Source organism: Podarcis vaucheri, assembly GCF_965113315.1.
Source record: "Podarcis vaucheri genome assembly, chromosome: Z".
Classification (NCBI taxonomy): Eukaryota; Metazoa; Chordata; class Lepidosauria; order Squamata; family Lacertidae; genus Podarcis; species Podarcis vaucheri.
This window is the reverse complement of record NC_138758.1, coordinates 10380957-10402933: the sequence shown is the minus strand read 5'-3', so window position 1 is coordinate 10402933 and position 21977 is coordinate 10380957. Positions and strand designations below refer to the sequence as shown.

Sequence of the window (21977 nt, the reverse complement as noted above, 5' to 3'; positions counted from 1 at the left end):
AGTTTATTTGTGCAGGGTGGTGGTGTGATTGTGCATGTAAGTAGCGGTTGGTGTGTGTTTTTTTTCGGTAGATAGTGTGTCCTAGGGAGCCTTCAGGTTTTTTGTAGATTAGGACGTCAAGAAAGGGGAGTTGGTTGTTGTCTTCTATTTCCATAGTGAATTGTATTTTGGGGTGTAGGCTGTTGAGATGTGTGAGGAAGCTATCTAGTTTTGGCCACAAAACTATCTAGTAATTTGGCCACACGGGAAAGAAAAACTAGATAGCTTCCTCACAAAGAGTCGGGGTGTCTGGGCGACGTTTCGACGAGGTCTCACTCGTCATCTTCAGGCTGGTGCTTTCGGCTTCTTGTTACTGGAACAGAGCCATTATTATTATTATTTATCATTACCTGACATTTTCAGAAGGCAAAATTTTAGGTTTTTTGGGTTTTCCAAAAGCCAATGTGCTTCTTCCATCAAACGCAGACCTACCAAGCTAAATGTTGTCCAATCACAAAAATAATAGCAGATTTGAATTGCATACATCTAAATTTGCACATTTTCAAAAAAACAAGTTTCACCCGCGAAAATGACGGCCCTTGATACATGGCTCATCCTTCACCCTTGCTCTTCTTTGCTTTAGGGCTCAACAAATCTGGATTAGGGCTCCCCCATACCCCAACTATCTGGTTCTGGGTGTCAGTGGGTATGGGAAAACGCACTCTTTCTGTCCCCTTTGGGCAGTAGCAGAAGGAGCCAGAATACCCGACCTGTTTCCTGCAGCACGGACACCACTTGTGCCCCCTCTTCCCGCCAGATCCAGCTGTTGCATCAATCTCCCCACTATCACCCGCCTTCAACTCTCCAGCTCAGTCCGGCTGAGCCCATCCTCCGTGGCACGTCACTTCCTTGCAAACTTTCCCGAGAATATGCCCGTGCAAAAGTTGTTTGTCTTCAAAGGCTGGAGGCTGTGGGGCTGTTTCCTCGCCCTCTGACTGCGGGGGGCGGGGGAAGAGAAGGACCTTTCTCTCTCTCACCCCTCTTTCCTTTCCATTCTCGCTTTCCCTCCTCAGATTTGCATGTCAGGTTTCCTGTGTTCGTCACCAAGAGACGAACGGCTAGTATGGACAGGCTGCCTGGCAAGGGCTGAGCCGCCGGGACCGTTAGAGGAGAGAAATAAATAGAAGGAGGAGGAGGAGGAGGAGGAGGAGGAGGAGATTGCGAGCCGATCAAGTCCTCAACCCCAGCAAGCATCCCGTGCCCGGGGACTTTCTCTACAACTCTCTTTTTCTTAGCAACTGCAGCTGCGTCCCCAACGGCTCTCCGTGCCCCAGAAGCGCTTGGCAAGCGCAGCGCAGAGACCCGCCGCTACCGCATCGTTAAGAAGTCATGGCCAGCGACTACACGGCGAGGAGCCTGGACAGCATCGACCTGTCTGCGCTCAGGGTAAGTGGCTATGTCCTGGCTGGGAAGGGAGAGACGAGCTGGAACGTGGGAGCCATGGGGAGAGACATGGCACAGCTCAGCGGCATACCTTGCATGCGGAAAGTCCTGGGTGCCTACCCCGCATGGCATCTCTAGGTAGGGGCTTGGAGAGACCCTTTGCCTGAAACCCTGAAGAGCCCGCTGCCTGTCAGTGCGGACACTACTGAACTAGATGGACCCAACGGTCTGAGATTTCTGTGTTCTTAGAGGGCTTACAGCTGGCTCCTTCATAAGCCTCCAGAGGGGGCTGGCGGCAGCAAAAAGATGTCACTTCCCAGATGTCACTTTTGCTCTTCAGGGAGAAGTGGTCTTGGTGGAATCTGGCAGCTCAGCTCTTACAAAGCATGCTTTGGGTCTCTTAGTTGGCGGCATGGCGCTGGATGCAGGCTAAGTTGGGTGAACTGTTGAAACAAACAAGTTAACCATGACTTAAGACCTCAGTGAGAACTACGTGTAACTAACTTAGTCTCAATCCAGTTTGTTGGTATTATCAGTTCTATTTTCCCCTTGCTCTCTTGGTGCCCACATGAAAGGTGCTAGAACTGAGTTCTTGAGAGTTCCGGCTGAATAAAATAAAAATAATTGGGTACTATTATTATTATTATTATTATTATTATTATTAGGGCTTGAAGAGCTTTGCATGCATTGGACTGGATATTAATAGCATATGCCTATATCAAAATAAAAAAATTCCTTCCAGTAGCACCTTAAAGACCAACTAAGTTAGTTCTTGGTATGAGCTTTCGGGTGCATGCACACTTCTTCAGATAAGTGTGCATGCACACGAAAGCTCATACCAAGAACTAACTTAGTTGGTCTTTAAGGTGCTACTGGAAGGAATTTTTTTATTTTGACTATGGCAGACCAACACGGCTACCTATCTGTAACTATATGCCTATATATAAGCCTACTCCGAAGTAATACCTGTTGAGTTCAGTGGAGCTGACTCCCTGGTGAATGGTTTCAGGACTGCAACCTGTTGCAAGTTGTTGTTATTTATTCAGCTTATCAGTTGCATTACATTAAATTCTGAAAGCAGTCCACAAAATGAAATAAGTTATACAGTATACAGGTATATATGTATTAAAGTAATAAAACAATGAAAACAATGCCTCCATAACCTACCCCTCAACATAGACTAGTTCAGCACAGCAATGAAATTTATATACAAAGGCCTGGGAGAAGCAGAATGTCTTTGCCTGCTGCTAGAAAGATTTAGACATTGGTATCACAAGCCTTCATTGATGGGGGTGGGGTGGGGGGACCACTGAGAAGACCCGTTTTCTTGTCAAGATTCTCCCAGCAATTCGTGGAGGGAACCACACAGAAACCGGCACAGAGGGAACGCACAAAGATGACCTCAGGCTCGAGGTTGTACCTAGTTTATATTGAAATCAGTGGGATTTGAGCTAAGACGTGGTTGAGTTTCTCTCGGTATGGATTCAACCCCTCATCTCAGCCTTGGAAAGCAAGGATTCCTGCTCCGGGTCCAGTCACTTGCATCTCCAGTTAAAAGGTCCAGGTGGCAGGAGACTGAACCCTGTACTCTGACAACCTGAACCTCTTTACGCCCTGGCAAGCTGCTGTTAGTCAGAGTAGACAATACTGAGTTTGATGGGCTTATGGTGTGACCTGGTTTAAGGAAGCCAGCTTCCTGCCACCTTATTGCAAATGAGCTGAGCATGCTCTAAGAGGGGCTGAATAGACCTGTGCGGAGGCATCTGCAGTTAAGCTGACTGCATGTTTTATATGCTTTTTCTTGAAAAACTTCACAACAGCCCTGAAAGGTAGGGCTCTATGTTTGTGATTATTTCTCATGCTGTATCTGGGATTGAGTGGGGAGTAGGGAGAGGAAACTTGGATAAAGCGCCTGTGATAACTCAGAAGAGGCAAAACGAGCTATGAGAATTCTTTGCCCTTTCACACGAACGTTATCTCAGTAATCTGTACAACAGCCCTGAAATGTAGCCTGTGTGGTTATCCCGATAGGCAACTGGAGCAGGTGCAGTGTGTAGACTGGGAAATCCAAGACATTGACTTTCTTGATTGCAGTTAGAGTGCTGGTACATACCATTGGGCTCTTGACCAGTTTGGGGAACCCAGGCAATTGCTCAACCTTGCTCCCTTCTTGAGCCCATTCTGCAGATTCAGGGGGCTGAGGAAACATTAGCATGCCATATCCCATCTGATGTAACAATAGCTGGGGTCTGACATGAATCTGGAACATTCCAGTTCTCATCATGGCTCAATGCAAATATATTTAATTATATTTTTAAAAGCTTTCAGCCATAGATTCTAGAATTCACATGGTCAAAGCAGCTCATGCATGCGTTGCTTTTCTAATGCTTTCAAGTACAGTATCTTATAAATTAGTCCAAAACTTTTATCCTCTTGTCACAGATGTTGGTGGGGGTGGGACTGAGGTTGAGAAGTAGTGACTTGCTGGTAATACATAATAGACGCTTCCGATTGTGCACCCCAGGACTCCTTCTCCAGCTCTTGGGGTGCTCCAGAGGCCACACCCAATATACAGGCCGTGGCCCTCACTGCCATGTACCATGCCCTCCCCCAGTTGTTTTTGCTCAACTGGAATATGTCCTGGGACGATGCCACTAGTTTGCCAGGTTGGCGGATGGAGATGTTTGTGTATATATGGAAGCCTTTGGTGTATGTGTGACTGGAATGCCACCTACTGTACAAAGGCAAGAGGCACAACTGTTGCTCCTCCTACTTTTGCCTCTAGCGCCACTCACTTTTTGCCTAAGCCCTACCACCAGCACTGCTTGCAGACAAGCCTTTCACCACCTCTTCTCCGAAGCTTTGAACTCTCAAAGTTAAGCAGACTTAGCCAACACATTTTGGTGTGTATGTCTTTAAAAGCTTTGGGCTAACTCTAACTAAGTTCCACACCATGTAGACCCTTCAAAATTATGCTATTATTATTTATTGTTTATTTGATTTACATACCACCCTTTATCAAAAGATCCCAGGGCAGTGTACAACATTGAAAACATACTTAGTGGACCATAATAAAAATAAAAAAGGATGCAAAGCATAATACTAGACAGCATAATAAGAAAATAATCACAATAGCAGCCTTGCCACCATCTTTAACAGGCCATAGATTATTTCATGGCCAAAGGCCTGGGTAAAGAGGAATGTTTTTTGCCTGGTGCCTAAAGACATATAAAGCCTCTCTGGGGAGAGCATTCACAGATGGGGAGCCACCACAGAAATGGTCTGTTCTCGTGTTGCTACCCTCCAGACCTCTTGGGGATGGAGGACATAGAGAAGGGCCTCAGATGACAAGTGCAAAATAGGCTTAAGCTAGTTGTGTTAATAATTTCAATAGCTCTCCTCTGAGAATGAGTAACACAGGATAGGTTCTTGCTCTTCAGTTGTGTGAGGGGAAATCCCTGGCCCTCCAGATGAGCCTGAACTACAACTTCCATTAAACACACCAAGCCAGGAGCCAGGGGTGACAGCAACATCTGTAGTTGGGCAACCAATCTCCCCCACACCTGCTGTGCTTTTGAAATATATTCAGGGGTCCTGTTATATTGAATGTGAGCCTTGCCAGTATGTTTGAAGAGCTCATCGGCCCTCCCCACCCCTGATCTTTTGGCAGGAGAATAGCGACTTTGTATTTGTTTAAAAAAAACACACCAGAAAACAGACTTCAGTTGCTCTGCAGTTCCAGAGCAGTTTTTAGATGGGGTCCACCCAAAGTTTAGTCCTTCCCTTTATTTATTCAACCAATCCCTGGCCAAGAGCACTGAGAAGGGTGGTGGCCAGGGAACCGTTGAGTTTGTAAGAGAGGCTTGCTTTCCCTCCTTATCATCAGCAAACATGAGTTTGGCAGAGTTTTGTTTTGTGTTTTTTAAATATATATATAAAAAGAAAACCTGGCTGAAGTTCTGCTTAGTCCTGTGATTTCAATGCATATCAAGCCGTTTCCAGGACTGGGATGGGCAAGGGGTTTCCGTCATAAAGGGATTCCAACAAGCATCACCCCATGGGTGAAAAGAAAAAAAACTGGTCATATGAATGCACCCTGCAATGTGGAACCACCATAACTCTTGCTGTGTTTTGTTCATCATGTTAAATAAAAAGATTCCATCACACATCTTGCAGATTTTTCTAGCCAGGAAGAAACATCTGGTACATCTAGTAAAAAGTCCATCACTTCAGTTAAACTTTGTTGGAGATGTGTGTGTGTGTGTGTGTGTGTGTGTGTGTGTACATGTATGTGTGTATACAGTGGTGCCCCGCAAGACGAATGCCTCGCAAGACGAAAAACCCGCTAGACGAAAGGGTTTTTCGTTTTTCAATGCGCTTCGCAAGACGAATTTCCCTATGGGCTTGCTTCGCAAGATGAAAACGTCTTGCGAGTCTTGCGATTTTTTTCGCTCCCCCCCTTTTTCTAAGCCGCTAAGCCTTTAATAGCCGCTAAACCGCTAATAGCGCTAATCCGCTAAGCCGCTAATAGGGTTGCTTCACAAGACGAAAAAAACGCTAGACGAAGAGACTCGTGGAACGGATTATTTTCGTCTTGCGAGGCAGCACTGTACATACGGTGTGTGGTGCTGTGGTCTAAACCACAGAGCCTAGGGCTTGCCAATCAGATCAGCGGTTCGAATCCCCGCAACAGGGTGAGCTCCCGTTGCTCGGTCCCTGCTCCTGCCCACCTAGCAGTTCGAAAGCACGTCAAAGTGCAAGTAGATAAATAGGGACCGCTCCGGCGGGAAGGTAAACAGTGTTTCCGTTTGCTGCTCTGGTTCACCAGAAGCGGCTTAGTCATGCTGGCCACATGACCCAGAAGCTTTCTGCGGACAAACGCTGGCTCCCTTGGCCTATAGAGCGAGATGAGTGTGCATCCCCAGAGTCGCCCACAACTGGACCTAATGGTCAGGGGTACCTTTACCTTATGTATATATTTATAACCTCCAGAGTCCAATTCCTTGATTTCTGGCTATGTAATTTATCACTCTTGTTAATTTCTTCTGGAGAAGATCGCTGGAGGTTTCTGTGAAATAGGATTAATTTTGCAGGTTGTTTTTCCAACACCTGTCCTTGCAATCTACAGTGGTGCCCCGCAAGACGAATGCCTCGCAAGACGAAAAACTCGCTAGACGAAAGGGTTTTCCGTTTTTCGATGCGCTTCGCAAGACGAATTTCCCTATGGGCTTGCTTCGCAAGACAAAAACGTCTTGCGATTTTTTTCGCTCCCCCCTTTTTTCTAAGCCGCTAAGCCGCTAATAGCCTTTTAGCCGCTAAGCCGCTAAGCCTTTAATAGCCGCTAAACCGCTAAACCGCTAATAGCGCTAATCCGCTAATAGGGTTGCTTCGCAAGATGAAAAAACCGCTAGATGAAGAGACTCGCGGAACGGATTATTTTCGTCTTGCGAGGCACCACTGTATATGTTTGCAGCTGATCCCCTTGAAGCTTTTTTTGCACAATCTGTCCAAGTTTGATTCCACTGCTGTTTCGCTTTTTGCACAGTATTTCTACCCGTCTCTTCCACGTGGCTTCAGTCCAGCTAGAGTTTGCTGCAAAACTAATGACATCAGTTCTTTAGTCATATGCTTGCTAAGAAGTCCCATTAACCCAATAGGGCTTACTTCTGAAAAGACCCATATAGGTGTGCACGGCATGACTGCAATCTTAAGGATGCTTAACTAGGGCAGGGATAGGGAACCTAAGGTCCCAGCCCTCTCTACCTGGTCCTCAGGACTCTCCCCTTCTCCCCAGGCCATCCACATCCCCTGTTTTGCTTTGCAGCCTCCTTGAATGTGTTTACAAGGCTGGAAATGTATCCTGGAACTCTAATTATGTTTCTTTGCTTGCCTTTATGAAGAATTTTCCACTTCATCTGTATCATCCACAGCATCTGGAGGGAAGCAGGCTAGTGTGCTAGGAGGGCACACACACCTCTGTTCTGCAGGACTTTGCCCCTGCTCCCCAGTTAAACTTTCAGCTATGTGTGAGCATACTTCACCCATGTACTGGTGAAGGTGTGGGGAGAGGCAGCTATAGGTACTTGTGGCGGACGTGCCTGAAGGTGGCCAATTTTTGGGAGTGAGTGTTTAATGAGATAAGTACAATTACACATCAGCATGTCACGAAGACCTCAGAACTTGCATTACTGAATCTGTAATTAAACAAGAATCAGGACTTGGTGGATGAGCTACTAATTGGATTTCTCTTAACTGTTGCATGTATGGTTATACCCACATTTTGGAAGGACTTAAAAGGTGTAAACTTAAATGCTTGATGCAATAGAGTATGGCATATTGCCTTCACTGCTAAATTGACTCACAAATTAAGATTGGCAAGAACATCAAAGTACAAAGATAACTTTGCAGGAGAATGGCGAAGCTTCATTTGGTTTACACATTCTCCAGGAAACTGAAGACCACTTCCCACGGCTTAGACTAATTTGTGGATCATTTAATAAGTGTGTGTTTTATAGATGTTTACTCTTATAAGTTGTGGTGCATACAGGAACACGGATTTGCATAATGTGTTTTGTGGGTCTCTGGGGAACAAGGTCTCTGAAACAAGGTTGTTGTGAGGATAATATGGAGAAGGAGAGAATCGTGGATGCCAATTTGAGCTTCTTGGAGAAAAGGTGGATTTTAAGTGTAAATAGCAAGTGGATGCTTGAGTGCCATTCTCTTGAACCATTCCCATCCTCCTGCGCCAGCACCTGACAATGGCGATGCTTCATTTTTGCTGACCTAGGCTATCTAGCTGTCTTGGGTAGTCAAGACAGTGTTGGGAAAGGTTCCTGGCCAACATAGCAGGCAAGCACACACTGATCTGTCCATGTGACACATGCTGGCAGAATTTGTCTGAGCAGGCAGAAGGTGGAGCAGTGTGAGAAGGAGCAAGGTGTTGGAGGTAAGCAATCCTTTTGCACTCAGGTGAAAGATGCTGTCCTATTTCCAGTGCTGAAGTAAGATTGAACTGTCAGTCTAATTCAGGGGTCAGCAAACTTTTTCAGTAGGGGGACGGTGCACTGTCCCTCAGACGTTGGAGGGGCAGACTATATTTTTTTGGGGGGGATGAATGAATTCCAATGCCCCACAAATAACCCAGAGGTGAATTTTAAATAAAAGGACACATTCTAGTCATGTAAAAACATGCTGATTTCCAGACCATCCACGGGCCGGATTGAGAAGGCAATTGGGCCGGATCTGGCCCCCGGGCCTTAGTTTGCTTACTCATGGTCTAATTGGCTTCAGTATAGAAGGGGTGTCCTTTTACCCATCATGGAAAGACCCATCCTAACTTGGGCCTTCTGTTTATGTTCTACCACTTGGACATACAGTGGTACCCCGGGTTAAGTACTTAATTCGTTCCGGAGGTCCGTACTTAACCTGAAACTGTTCTTAACCTGAAGCACCACTTTAGCTAATGAGGTCTCCTGCTGCTGCCGCACCGTCGGAGCATGATTTCTGTTCTCATCCTGAAGCAAAGTTCTTAACCTGAAGCACTATTTCTGGGTTAGTGGAGTCTGTAACCTGAAGCGTATGTAACCTGAAGCATATGTAACCTGAGGTACCACTGTAGTTCCTTCACTAGGAAAGGCACCGAAGTTCTCGCAGTACACAGGAATTCCATCACCTGTTTGCAAAGAGGCCAGCTCTCACTCATCATAAGCAAGTCACTGCGCACAACCCTGCTTAAAAATGGAGATGACTTTTTGCCATGCGTTGGCCCTTGTGTTACAGACGGCAGACACCTTATGCTGGGCTCTGACTTTAGTCCTTGGATCTGTCCTTGTTCTGATTGGAGCACTCTGTGGTCTATTACAGCTTAGCCTTCCAACCAGGCCAAGTTCCTAATTGTCTCAGAGCTGGACGTGTCTTTGATATAGAGCTTCCTCTCCAACAGCATTTGGTATTCCAGGGTCTGTATGGCCCCTTGCTATCCAGCTACTGCCAAGTTTGCTACATTTCCTTTGACAGATGCCAAAATCCTGACCCAAACATTAATCACTTTGAGGTTAATTACTGTAATGCACTGTACCATATGCTGCTCTTCTTGCTTCGTCTTTATCATTGGATGAGGAGTCCAAAAGGCTGTAGCAAGGCAGCTGACCTGGATGCCACGAAAGCTAACTTGCCATATTCATGCTCCTCTGTAGAACTGTGAGACAGAAACTGTACAGGAAACCAGAGCATACTGTGTTTCCTTTATATTTAAACCAGGTGGAAGCCAAGACTTTGCAGTTTGGGTTTTGTTTTCTTTATGCTTGAAAGCATGAGAAGTTGATTTTAAAAAATAAATAAATAAAATCCTATTATTAACTTGTTTGTATTTGGATTGTCCAATCTGTCCATCGGATCTTAGGGGGCTTACAATAAAATGCAAATAAACTCAACAACATTAAAAGGGAAAACAACGCACTTTCTCTTTTGTAAAGAGTACCCTGCACCTCCCAAATAATCTGTCAAAACCCTAAGCTAAATAATTAGAGGTAATCAGGGTGCTCTTATTTCTTAGGATAAAACAGCTAAGTATTTTCCCTCTGACTTGAAGGTTATTGCTGTTCCAGAACTCTTTCACAGGTAAACTTTCTTGTATATAAAATGAATGATGGAACATCAAGGGTTTCTTGCACATTAGTTTAGACCAGGGGTCAGCAAACTTTTTCAGCAGGGGGCCAGTCCACTGTCCCTCAAACCTTGTGGGAGGCCAGACAATTTTTTTTGGGGGGGGGATGAGGCAAGAGCACCACAAGCCCAGGTGGCTGCTTACCTGTGTCCTGCAAGCGGCAGGAGCTGGTGGCGGGAGGATGGTGAGCGGTGCGCGAAAGTGCTCTGGAGAGGGGCTGCTTAAAATGGCGGTCACTCGAGCACTGCTGCTGCTGGCACCAACAAAGCCCAGCCCCCTTCCTCCTCTAGGCAGGGCAGGAAGAAGCCAGGAGGAGGGAGGGAGGAGGTGCCACCATTGCCATGGGAGGGAGAGGGAGGGAGAGGGAAAGAACATGTGTGCTGGTGATCCATGCAGCAATTCCTGGACCGTCCGTGGGTCAGATCCAGAAGGCAATTGGGTCTGATCCAGCCTTAGTTTGCCTACGCGTGGTTTAGACTTTGCAAGATAATAGCTGGAAATCAACCACATCAGGACAAAAGCACATTTTTAGTTATCAAGATTGTCCTTTTGGCTTTGCTGTCTTGCTGAAATATAAACATTCAAGTACCCAAACTGTTTTTGGATAATTTTCTTTTACTTTCAAGCTGGTGACCTTGACAGAAGCAGCAGGTAGATCCAACTTCTAAATTCAGGAGGTGATATTTAAACTAAGGTTACCAGATGTCTCTGTTTCCCGGGACAGTCCCCGGATTTACAAATCAGTCCCCATACAAAATCCATTGAAGTTGAAAAGTGTCCCCGGATTCATTGAAGAAAAATCTGGTAACCTTAATTTAAACAATCCTCTTTTGCAGTCTCAAATGAAGCAACATTTGCTGGTCAAGTTTTTAGGCTCTGCCCTTTGAAACCCCAGAGTATTTGTACTGCAACAATTTGGCACTGGCTCCTCTGTGATTTTGGACAGGCTTCCCCATGATCTTCCTTCCAGACTTTTTGTTTTTAGAAAACTGGGTTGCCTGCCTTTGGCTTGGGTGAGGTTGAGCACAGTTTAATTTTCTGTTCTCTCCATGCTTTACAAGAATAGCTGTGGCTCCCTTACACTGGCATTTCCACATTCCAGGACCTGCTTTGGCCCACATGGCTTTTAACATATCTATGCCATTAACTCTTTGGAGGAAATTCTTCCTTCACCCCAATGAATTTGAAAAAGGCAGGCTTCCCCAACTTGTCACCCTCCAGATGTTGCTGGACTACAACTCCCATCACCCCTGACCATAGGCCATGCCAGCATCTGGATGGCACCAGATTGGGTAGGGCTGCAATAGGACTGCAATAGGACACATCTACCGTGTGTGCATGTGTGCCCAACTGGCTGTGGTGCAGGTCCCATTCATTTCAAATAAGCTTGTGCAGGAGACCTTCCAAATGAGTTGTACCCCTAATTTTTCATAATCTGATTCCAAGAGATGGAATCATATAGGACAAAATAGCTTGGTTCTTTAAGTAAAATTAATCAACGTGTTTCTTTATTGTTATTTTTTTCAGGATCCAGCAGGGATATTTGAACTAGTACAAGTTGTTGGAAATGGGACGTACGGGCAAGTCTATAAGGTAATGAACAAAACTCAATATATTTCATGGCATATTGACAAAACTGAAATCCTGGACATAATGGCTATACTCAGAAATTACACCAAACCTTGGTCTGGCAAGCCAGCCTGCTTACAAACCGTAGTTTATGAGGGCTTCCCTAGTCCAGATCTGAAACCATGTTTCAAAGCTGGTTTTAAAGCCACCATTTGTGCTAGGGTGGTTTGCTTATCTTTCTGAATTCACAGACACACCACTGCTGTCCTTCAAGAGCCGCCGCACCATGGGGACAGGAGTGAACTTATGAAGATGAGCTCTGAGCAGAGGAAAAATTTAATTAAACAGATAACAGATACCTCAAATGGTTTGCCTGCTGTATGTTTGTAAACTCAAACCATGGTGTGGGTTCTAAATATCACAAACCACAGTTTGGAGTAAAGTCTGAATTGAGTCAATGGCCCATGGGACCTGTGTCATAGTAAACCCCATTTAATGGTGGCCTGTGGATGTGGCACTCACTCTTGCTGCACTCCTCCTTTCCAGTGGCGTAGCATGGGTTGTCAGCACCCGGGGCAAGACAAGTAATTTGCGCCCCCTAACCCGTGGATTTGCGCCCCCTAACCCTAACCCCCAGATGTTGCGCCCGGTGCAGCCAGCCCCCCCTGCACCCCCCCACGCTACGCCACTGCTCCTTTCTCACCAGCGAGAGCAACAAACCATGATCTTGGGCTTAGCATTCCTTATGAACCAGAAGTCATGATTGGCTTTGCATGATTGGTAAGCCAAGACCAAACTTTGGCTTAGTATTATGTCTGAACTGGGGATTGTGGCTTGTTTTACTCCAAACAAGCCATAGTCCCCAGTTCAGTCATAATGCCAAGATAGAGATTATGGTTTGTTATGCCTGCTGGCTAGAAGGAAGGAGCAAAGCAGGAACATTCTGTACATTCATGGTAAACTGTTAACTGTGTTTTCCTGCGAGGTGTCATGTAACTGATTTCCATCTGACCCACAACAAAGCTGTTGTGTGCACTGCTGGTTTCATTGTCATTTCCTCCCCGCTTCTTTGATTGGTAGGTGATCTTTCACCCTGGCTGTTTGGTTGTTCATTCTCTGCTGGTCCCGGTCTCATGACTATCCTTCCAGGCTCCTTTACAGTTGGGAGACAAATCAAGTGAGCAGGCATGTCATGATGAGAATGCATTTTTATCCCTGATAGACGCTTGCCAGTGGACTAAAAAACCCCACAACAACTTGGAACATTGTCTTTTGAGGGTGTGGTGTTGTTTCTGCTGTTGACATTGCATTGTTTTCTCTCTGTTTCTGTTATGAACTGTGAGCAATTTAAAATTAATTGCAGATTAGCTTGGCCACACAACAACACCGGACAAACCCTCCTTTGGGCAGAAAGAAGCGGCTTAGACTGGACAGCTCTTCAACTAGAGGGTGCCTTCAAATAGAGGAATGTCCTGTTTGAAGCAGGCACACTTTTACAGTTAGTATGGCAAGACCCGTCCTTTGATCCTGGGAAGGAAAGACTTGAGCTCTTGGTTTTTGAAAGGACCTTCTTTCCCCCACTTATGGTGTTTCTGGGTCTGTGTAAAAGCAGCCAACTGAGAGACTAGCCTTTCTCTGGAGCAGAGAAATAAATAAATAAAACTACCGTATCTTTTATGTTTGGGCAGCGGGACAGGTGGGGGAGAGAAATATGGGCAGAGTGCAATGGATCGCATGGCCTTGTTAAATTATGAAGTGTGAAAGCAGCTTGTGTGCCATGCAGAAAGCCTGAGCAGATTGGAGCACCAGAGGCAATTACTGGAAGGCTAAATTTAAGAAACATGTACGCCCAAGAGCAAAAAGAATGGGGGGGGGAGCAGGCTGGAAGGACAACTGCATTGGGCTGTGGCCTTGAGCCTTAAACTTCTTGCATGCCTCCCCTAGATACAGTTACCAACTGCCAGGTATATTTCCCACCCACTTTGCATTTTGACCTTCAGTGTTGAGTATTTTCTTGAATAAATCCAGTATTTCGAGGGCTTAGAAAATGGTTTCATTTGACCTTTTGCTGTGATGGAATCATTAGACTCCACCCTTTTGACTTGGCATCCTCTCTAGGCTCCTCCCATATATTCATTCACTCAGGAGAGGGCTGTGGCTCAGTGGTAAAGCATCTGTCTTGCATGCAGAATGTCCTCAAGTCAGTCTCTGACATATCAGGTTAGGGCTGCTATCATTCAATTCAGATAATACTGAACTAGATGGACTAATTGTCTGATTCAGCACAAGGCAGAGTTGCATGTTCCTTTGCCTGATCTCCTGCTTTTACTCATGAGCCAGGTATTTTTTTAAAGGATGCAGGTGGCACTGAGGTCTAAACTACCAAGCCTCTTTGGCTTTCTGATTGGAAAGTCAGCAATTCGAATCCACGCAATACAGTGAGCTCCCGTTGCTCTGTCCCAGCTCCTGCCAACCTAGCAGTTCAAAAGCACACCAGTGCAAGTAGATCAATAGGTACCGCTGTTGTGGGAAGGTAAACGTCGTTTCCATGTGCTCTGGTTTCCATCACAGTGTTCCATTGCACCAGAAGCAGTTTAGTCCTCCTGGCCACATGAACCAGAAAGCTGTCTGTGGACAAACGCCGGCTCCCTCGGCCTGAAGCGAGATGAGCGCCACACCCTATGGTTGTCTTTGACTGGACTTAATTGTCCAGGAGTCTTTTACTTTTTTATTTTTTTAAACTGCTACTCTGTCCCTAGTCAGATACTGTGCATCCTCCTCTCCAAAGTAGTTGTTCTTTACCATGACTGAAGAAAGCTTTCCCAAGCTCACAATGGAAAAGACAGCTTTGTTTCCTATTAAAGTGTGGTGGCGTATGGAGAGGAATCCATTTTATGCGAATGAAAGGGGTGGGGCTATGCAAATAGAACAGGCTACTTTTAATAGTCACTGTAGTCACCAAGGGCAGAGAGAAGGTTTAGCTTGCACCCTTGTGTCTGTGAGGGTGCCCCTTTGCTCTTGTGACTATTGTTTTGGGGAGGGCAAAATCTTCTGTCCAACCTTGACCACAAGGGGCAGAAATATATGTCTTGCTGCACAGAGACTTATTGTAATCCCTGAAATCTTTGCAATAAACAAATACTTCTTCAGGGCTGGTGCAATACCACTTCCTCCTTCTTCCTCTCCCACCACCACATCCTTCAGTCTCCTTCCCCCTCCCCACTCCATCCTTCTCTCCACTGCTGCCTCCACTCCTCTCTTTTCCTGCCTATTGATCTCATATGGTCTCAGCTTTGGTTTTTTGGAAAGCGTTTGATCTCAGGGTTAAGTCCTGTGGGTGAGGTGGCTCAGAAAGTGCCTACACCACCACCACTGTGGCCCCTCCAGACACCATTTTCAATGCACATTCATGATGGTTCCTGCTCACGGTGCTATTGGGGCAGTCATACACGATCATGCTTTGAATACCGTTTGCACCTGCAAAGTTTACCAAGAATGTTTGTGATTTATTTTTGCCCTGCTTTTGTTGTGCAGCAATAATTACCACATTCACACCATGCATTTAAAGTACTGTGATACCATTTGTCATGCCTTCTCCCAAGGAACCCTGGGAACTGTAATTTGTTAAGGGTGCTGAGAGTTGTTAGGCAGTCCCTGTTCCTTTCACAGACTACAATTCTCAGAGTGGTCTAACAATCAATCCCTCTTCATGAGGAACTCTGTGAACTGTAGATCTGTGAGGGGAATATGGGACTCCTAACAACTCCCAGCACTCTTAATAAACTACTTATTTGGCGATCACTCATAGCCAAGTACGGTGGTCTTCCATTAACATGGTTGGTGTGTCTATACATGACTGTGGTATTCTGTATTCTGGATCAGTATTCTGGATCCACATGTCCTTCCACAGTGGGGACGTAGGTTTCCGGGCAGGAGTTGATCTCAGTGAAGGTTTGCCAAATGTGCCTTCCTCTTAGCACATTTCTCCCTTTCGTCCTGAGTTTGTGCTTCTTCAAAGTCCATGATGTCTTTGGTGAAGGCTACAATTGGAGCACTTGCAGGCCATGATGATTGTTTGGAGTGGTATCATAGTGCTTTAAAAGATGGTGTAAATGTGGTTAATGCAGTAGCTTTGGGGAAGCACCACAGAACAGCTATTCTATCAGAATAGACCCACCATGGTTGTGTCAAGAACCTTTTGCCCAATATACCCATAATAAAACACCTGTATGGAGGCGCCCTAAGTAGCATTGTAATGTCAATGTCAGTCCATCTTTCCAGCCCTGTCTTCTGGGTCCCTTCAGCTTTCCAAAAACTTTATCAGGTATGAGATCTGCTTTAAAGTGGAGATGTCAGGGATCAAACCAGGCACTCCCTTGCAAATGAAGTGTAGGTTTGGCCACAGAGCTGCAAGCACTCCTGCAACTGAGCACTCCAACTGAGGACAGCTGTGGAGTTACCAAGAGGGACAGTAGGAGACGACTGGCTGATTTATGCCACTCAGTGACCTCTAGGAGAAAACAAAAATTAGATGGCTCCTTTACATTGCTTTGGTCAAAAACCCCCGCCAACCATCCAATCGGTGTTTTAAAAGTTTTAGACCATTGTCTGGTAGTGTGAAAATGGTTCCCAAAGCAACAATTCAAATAAACCTCCTAATGATCCTGGAGAAAAAAGGGGGGCGGGTTTCTCATATGGAGTTGAAGTAAGGGGTTCTTATTTTAGACATCCAGTGAAGCTCAATGTTGTAAGATTCAGAACAGACAAAAGGAAGTAGCACAGAGCTGAACTATGGAATTTGCTCATACACAAGAGCTACTCGTAATGACTGCCAACTTGAATGGCTTTAGAGGATTAGACAAATTCATGGAGGCCAAAAGCACCTGTGGATTCTAGCCACAATGGCAGCTCAAAGAAAGTCATGGTGGTGGGGTTGATTGTCTCCTTCCCTCCCAAACCCAGTAGTAGGTAAAATGTTTGCCCAACCCTGATTTATTTATTTTTTAGCATTTGTTTGTTTCCCCCCATAGACATTCATGCCATGTAAAAAATGGTACATCACAGTTTTAGGTCTTCCTTTGCAGATGGCCACACTAATTGTCCTAGCATGTGTCAAACCCTGAATACAAGGGCTTTCCTCTTCAAGCATAGTTATTAACAGCTTTTAAAGACGTGTGTGTGTGTGTGTGTGTGTGTGTGTGTGTGTCTTTACTTTCCTTTCCTTTCCCAACAATGTCTAGGACCAGTAGACGGAAACAACTTAGAGGAAACCGCATACACACACACACAGAGGAAATCATGTAGCATTTCCGCTCCTTTGGTTTGCTGGAAGTGGTTCTTACTCTTTCCTTGCCAACACATCCAGAAACTATATAATCAGAAGGCCCTTTATGTGGCCTATTAATGGCACATATCCTATTGCACCAGAGGGTCTCGATTCCACCACAGTCACTGGGGCAAGATCAGCATAGGGCTTTTAGGGCTCCCACAGAGTCCTATGGATACTGCCACTTTACCATTTGGCATCCTTTTGTGGTGGAAGACAGCTTTATCTTCCATCAAATCCACAGAACCCTGTTTATTCCACAAGCCAGAAAAGAAACCGTTACACACAGGGAGAGCAGTATAAGATAGCTTTGTGGGCGGGACCCAATGCACTCATTCCATTAGCACAAGGATTCATGCTTGTGCATTGGAACTCTCCTCCCTCTGCATCCTCCCCAAATCTGGAGCTTTTCGGGAGTTCCCAGGGAGGAGGCAGAAGTTCCATAATTGTACAGGGACGAAATCCTTGCCCTAACGGAATGAGTCACTTAAAACTACCCTGTGTGTGATCCAACCAAAGCCACAGGACACTCCTCCTGCAGGTTTACTCAGACGCAAGTCCTGAGTTAAATGGAGGTTACTCCTCCCAGGTAAGTTTGAGTTAAGTACTGCAGCTTGTAGTACCTTTAACCAAAATTAATTAAACCCATTGAAAATGGTGGGACTTAGAACCATAGAGTTGGAAGGGACCCCCAAGGGCCATCTAGTCCAGCCCCCTGCAATGCAGGAATCTCAGCTAAAGCAACCAAGACAGGTGGCCACCCAGCCTCTGCTTAAAAAAGGAAGGAGATCTTGTTCTTCATCTTCATCTTGTTTTGCCTGTGCCTGCTTGCTCTTCAGCATGCTCACATGCTTAGTTTTCTCCATTTACCTTAGTTATGTCTACACTGACTGGCAGCAGAGTTTCAGGCAGGAGTCTTCCCTACTTCTCCTTGGAAATGCTGTTGATTGATTGAGGGATCTTCTACAGGCAAAGCAGATGCAATGTTCTTTTCCAACATAGGACTCAGGCTGAGACCCTGGAAACTGCAACTGCTCCCCACTGGTTATCTACAGCATCATGCTAGATGCCACCTGTTCTGGCTGAAGATGCACTTTTTTCATAGTAACCTAACAAGACCTTGCTGGGTCAGGCCAACGGCTCATCTAGTCTAGCATCCTATTCTCAACAGTGGCCAACCAAATGCCTCTGAGAAGCCTGCAAGGAGGACCAAGGCACAACAGCATTCTTCCCCTCCTGCAATCTCCAGCATCGGGTATTCAGAAGCATACTGTCTCTTGTGGAAAACGTAGAACAGTGCCATGCCAATCTCACTATAAATTGGTCCCTGGCTCCATGCTTTATGACCAAAGCCACACACAAGATATATGTTCAGATTTAATCAGCCCTTCATTGACTTCTGCTTGGCTTGCAAAATAACAACACGTTATTTTGCCCTAGGGGGTGGGGGTGGGGAGGGAATCCACATATATTGCTTATATCATCACTCAGGAACTTGATTTGTTCCTTACAAATGGATCTTGAGTAGCACTTAAGTAATTTAGTCAGAGAGGGGGTAGTTCTTTTTGGAGAAAATCATATGATAAAATACTTTTTCCTTTCTAGTTTCTTTTCTTTTTTCTTTTTTTTTTAAAAAGCAATGCATTCTTTTGATGCCAGAAAGCTTCTGGCTCTGTTGAGTAAAATTTTATGAGGGTTTCTCTTCTGTTGTTTTCTTTAAAAGAAACTTGGGATTTTAAATGGAAAAAACAACAACGAATAAACAATTTACAGATCATTTCTGCTACGCTGCATTTGCTCAGACATCTTGCTTTTATAACTTTGTTCTTGAGAACATTCACCCCAAAATGTATAAGGAAAGCCACATTTATAAAATAAATTTACTCTTAATTTAGATAACAGACTCCGTGATTTATTTACGTGCAGTGTCCACACATGTAGTTTGCAGTGAGCCTTACATTTTTTTAATAAAAAAAACAGAAGCTGAAAGAGAAATAACATTCCTTTAATGTTTGCCCTTTCCATCTTAACATAAAAGATTTATTAAATCTGTTCAAGCAGTCCATTTGCAAAAAAGAAAGGCCAAATTGCTTCTGCAGATACGTGATCACAAAAATGCAATTATTTAAGGTAGAGATTGGGGGGCGGGATTGCAGTTCACATCTGGATAGCAAGGTAGGAAAGTAGATGGAAGATGTCACAAACCTACCTTCATATTTCCCCATTCAGTGGGTGCTTTTAAAGCCAAGGTGGGGAATTTTTGACCCAAGCCCAGGTGGGAGTTGCAGCTCAGCAGTGTCTCAATGGCCAAGGATCCCCCCAACTCAGTTCAAAGCAACATTTCCCAGCCTGGCACCCTCGAGATGTTTTGGGCTACAACCCTCATCAGCCCCAGAGTGCTGGGCAGGGCTGGTGGGAGTTGTAGTTCAAAACGTCCAGAAGGCAGCAGGTTGGTGAAGATTGGCTTCCGAATCTTCAAATCAGTCTCCAGGTTGCAAGTTTTACTTTCGCCTTGCAAAATCTGGGGAAGTCATTTTGTTGTTTGGACCAAGAAACGTGCATCCCAAGTATGGGATTTATTGTCTCGGCAAAGCTTGTGTTCCTTGTTTGTGTTCCTTTCATGCTGCCAGAAAGAGAAGCATTCTCTCTCTCTCTTTCTCTTCTTGTTTAGTCATTAGGTCAGGCTGCTGCCATTGTATATTTAGCTGTTTTCTTGGAACTGCCCAGTCAGAATTCTAATTGGCTTAAGCAGAGGTTGCTGGGGTGGGTGCATGGCTGAGTGGCAGGCAGTGGCAGCCAAACCACTCCACTCATTTCATTTCAGCTGCTCATCTATTTCTTTCTGCTGGAAATTAGAGCTGTGTGTACCATGTCCTCTGCCTTGCTAATCTCTGAAGGATCCTGCTGCCCCCAGGTGCAGTGGTGTATACTGTCCTGCAACCATTGTTAGAGCAAGGTTCAGTTCTCAGTATAGTATTCTTCTGTACGGACGTGTCCACATCATACATTTAAAACACATTTAACACACTCTTTGGGGGCAGGAACAGAGAACCATAGGATTGTGGAGTTGGAAGGGTCTAGTCCAGTGTTTCCCAAACTTGGGTCTCCAGCTGTTTATGAACTACAGTTCCCATCATCTCTGACCACTGGTCCTCCTAGCTAGGGATGATGGGCGTTGTAGTCCAACAACAGCTGGAGACACAAGTTTGGGGAACACTGGTCTAGTCCAACCCCCTGCAATGCAGGAATCTCAACTAGATCATACATGACAGATGACCATCCAACCTCTGCTTACAAACCTTCAAGGAAGGAGAGTCCACCACCTTCTGAGGGAGTCTGCTCTCCTATCAAAAAGCTCTTGCTGCCAGAAAGTTCTTACCAATGTTTAGTCAGAATCTGCTTTCTTGTAACTTGAAGCCTCTGAGGCAGGAGAAAACAAGCTTGCTCCATCCTCCATGTGACAGCCCTCCGCTCAGATATCTCATATAAACATACCCAACTCCCTCAATCGTTCCTCATAAGACTTGGTTTCTAAACGCCTTGATCATATATTTTAATTATTATTATTATTATTATTATTATTATTATTATTATTAATTATTATATTATAAATTAGCCACCCATCTGGCTAGGTTTCCCCAGCCACTCTGGGCGGCTTCCAACAGAATATTAAAATACAATAACCTATTAAACATTAAAAGCTTCCCTAAACAGGGCTGCCTTCGGATGTCTTCTAAAAGTCTGGTAGTTGTTTTTCTCTTTGACATCTGGTGGGAGGGCGTTCCACAAGGCGGGTGCCACTACCGAGAAGGCCCTCTGCCTGGTTCCCTGTGACTTGGCTTCTCGCAGTGAGGAAACCACCAGAAGCCCCTTGGCACATTGAACACACTTTTGAAGTACATGGTCTCCCCCAAAGAATCCCAGTAAGTGTAGTTTACCTGTTTGGGTCTATTACTGCATAATGAAGAGAGTTACAATTCCTAGCCAACTACAGCTCCCAGGATTCCCTTGAGAAAGCCAAGTGCTTTGAAAGGGCTTTAAATTTATGATGTGGATAAGCCCTGCTGCTGCTGCTGAGCTTTAGCAGGGCTGTGGAATTACAACCTTTGTGCCAGGACCGTTTCAAAAAAGCTTGTTTGGGAGAACTTCCAACTGGGTTATGCTCCACATTCAGTTTATAGATGGGTTTTCCATCGGAGACAGCGAAATGTCATGGGCTGTCCCTATTTAATCATTATCGGAATTAAAACACCACTGATTTTAGTGGGTGTGGCTATTTAACAGCCTCTCTTCAGCCTTTAAAAAAACAGCCTTTTAAAACTGAAATGCTAAATCAAATATATTAACAGATGTATAGTTGATGTGGCAGCAAGCACATGATAGAGGCTGTCCCCCACTGCCACCCCATGCAAAGTGTCATTATGCACATTTTGGTGCTGGTGATGTTTTGAATCTTCTATTCATTCCACTCCTTCCTCTTCATACTTCCTTCTGCTTGTGGTCCCCCCACCCTCTCTTTTCAAGAAACCTTAAGCAAAGGACACATTCTGCATTTCCACTTCTACAATGGAAGGAAATGCTTTGGGGCCCAGATGTTGCAGCCCTAGACGCTGTTAAGCTGCATAAACTTCACCAAAGGTCAATACAAGTTATGCATCTCACACACAGAAAGAGCAGCACAGGGACTGCCACCTTCCCCACAGGTCTCTCCTCTGTGCCAGAACACACTGCTAGGCATGTAGATTCATGGCCAGGCTGCCCTTTTAGCTGGGACTATCCTCTTTCCATGGGATGCGGGTGGCGCTGGGGGTTAAACCACAGAGCCTAGGACTTGCCGATCAGAAGGTCGGCGGTTCGAATCCCCACGACGGGGTGAGCTCCCATTGCTCGGTCCCTGCTCCTGCCAACCTAGCAGTTAGAAAGCACGCCAAAGTGCAAGTAGATAAATAGGGACCGCTCTGGCGGGAAGGTAAATGGCGTTTCCGTGCGCTGCTC

At 45.3% G+C, this 21977-nt stretch overlaps 1 protein-coding gene across 1 annotated transcript in view; it reads left to right on the top strand.

Annotated features, from left to right (window-relative positions):
- The first annotated feature begins 1152 nt into the window (after positions 1–1152).
- Positions 1153–21977, top strand: part of NRK (Nik related kinase) — a 124605-nt gene continuing 103780 nt past the window's right edge. Inside the window, exons 1-2 of the mRNA XM_082207177.1 lie at positions 1153–1425; positions 11615–11680. Coding sequence (XP_082063303.1) covers positions 1369–1425; positions 11615–11680 — 123 coding nt within the window. The 5' untranslated portion in view covers positions 1153–1368. The remainder of the gene's footprint in view (positions 1426–11614; positions 11681–21977) is intronic.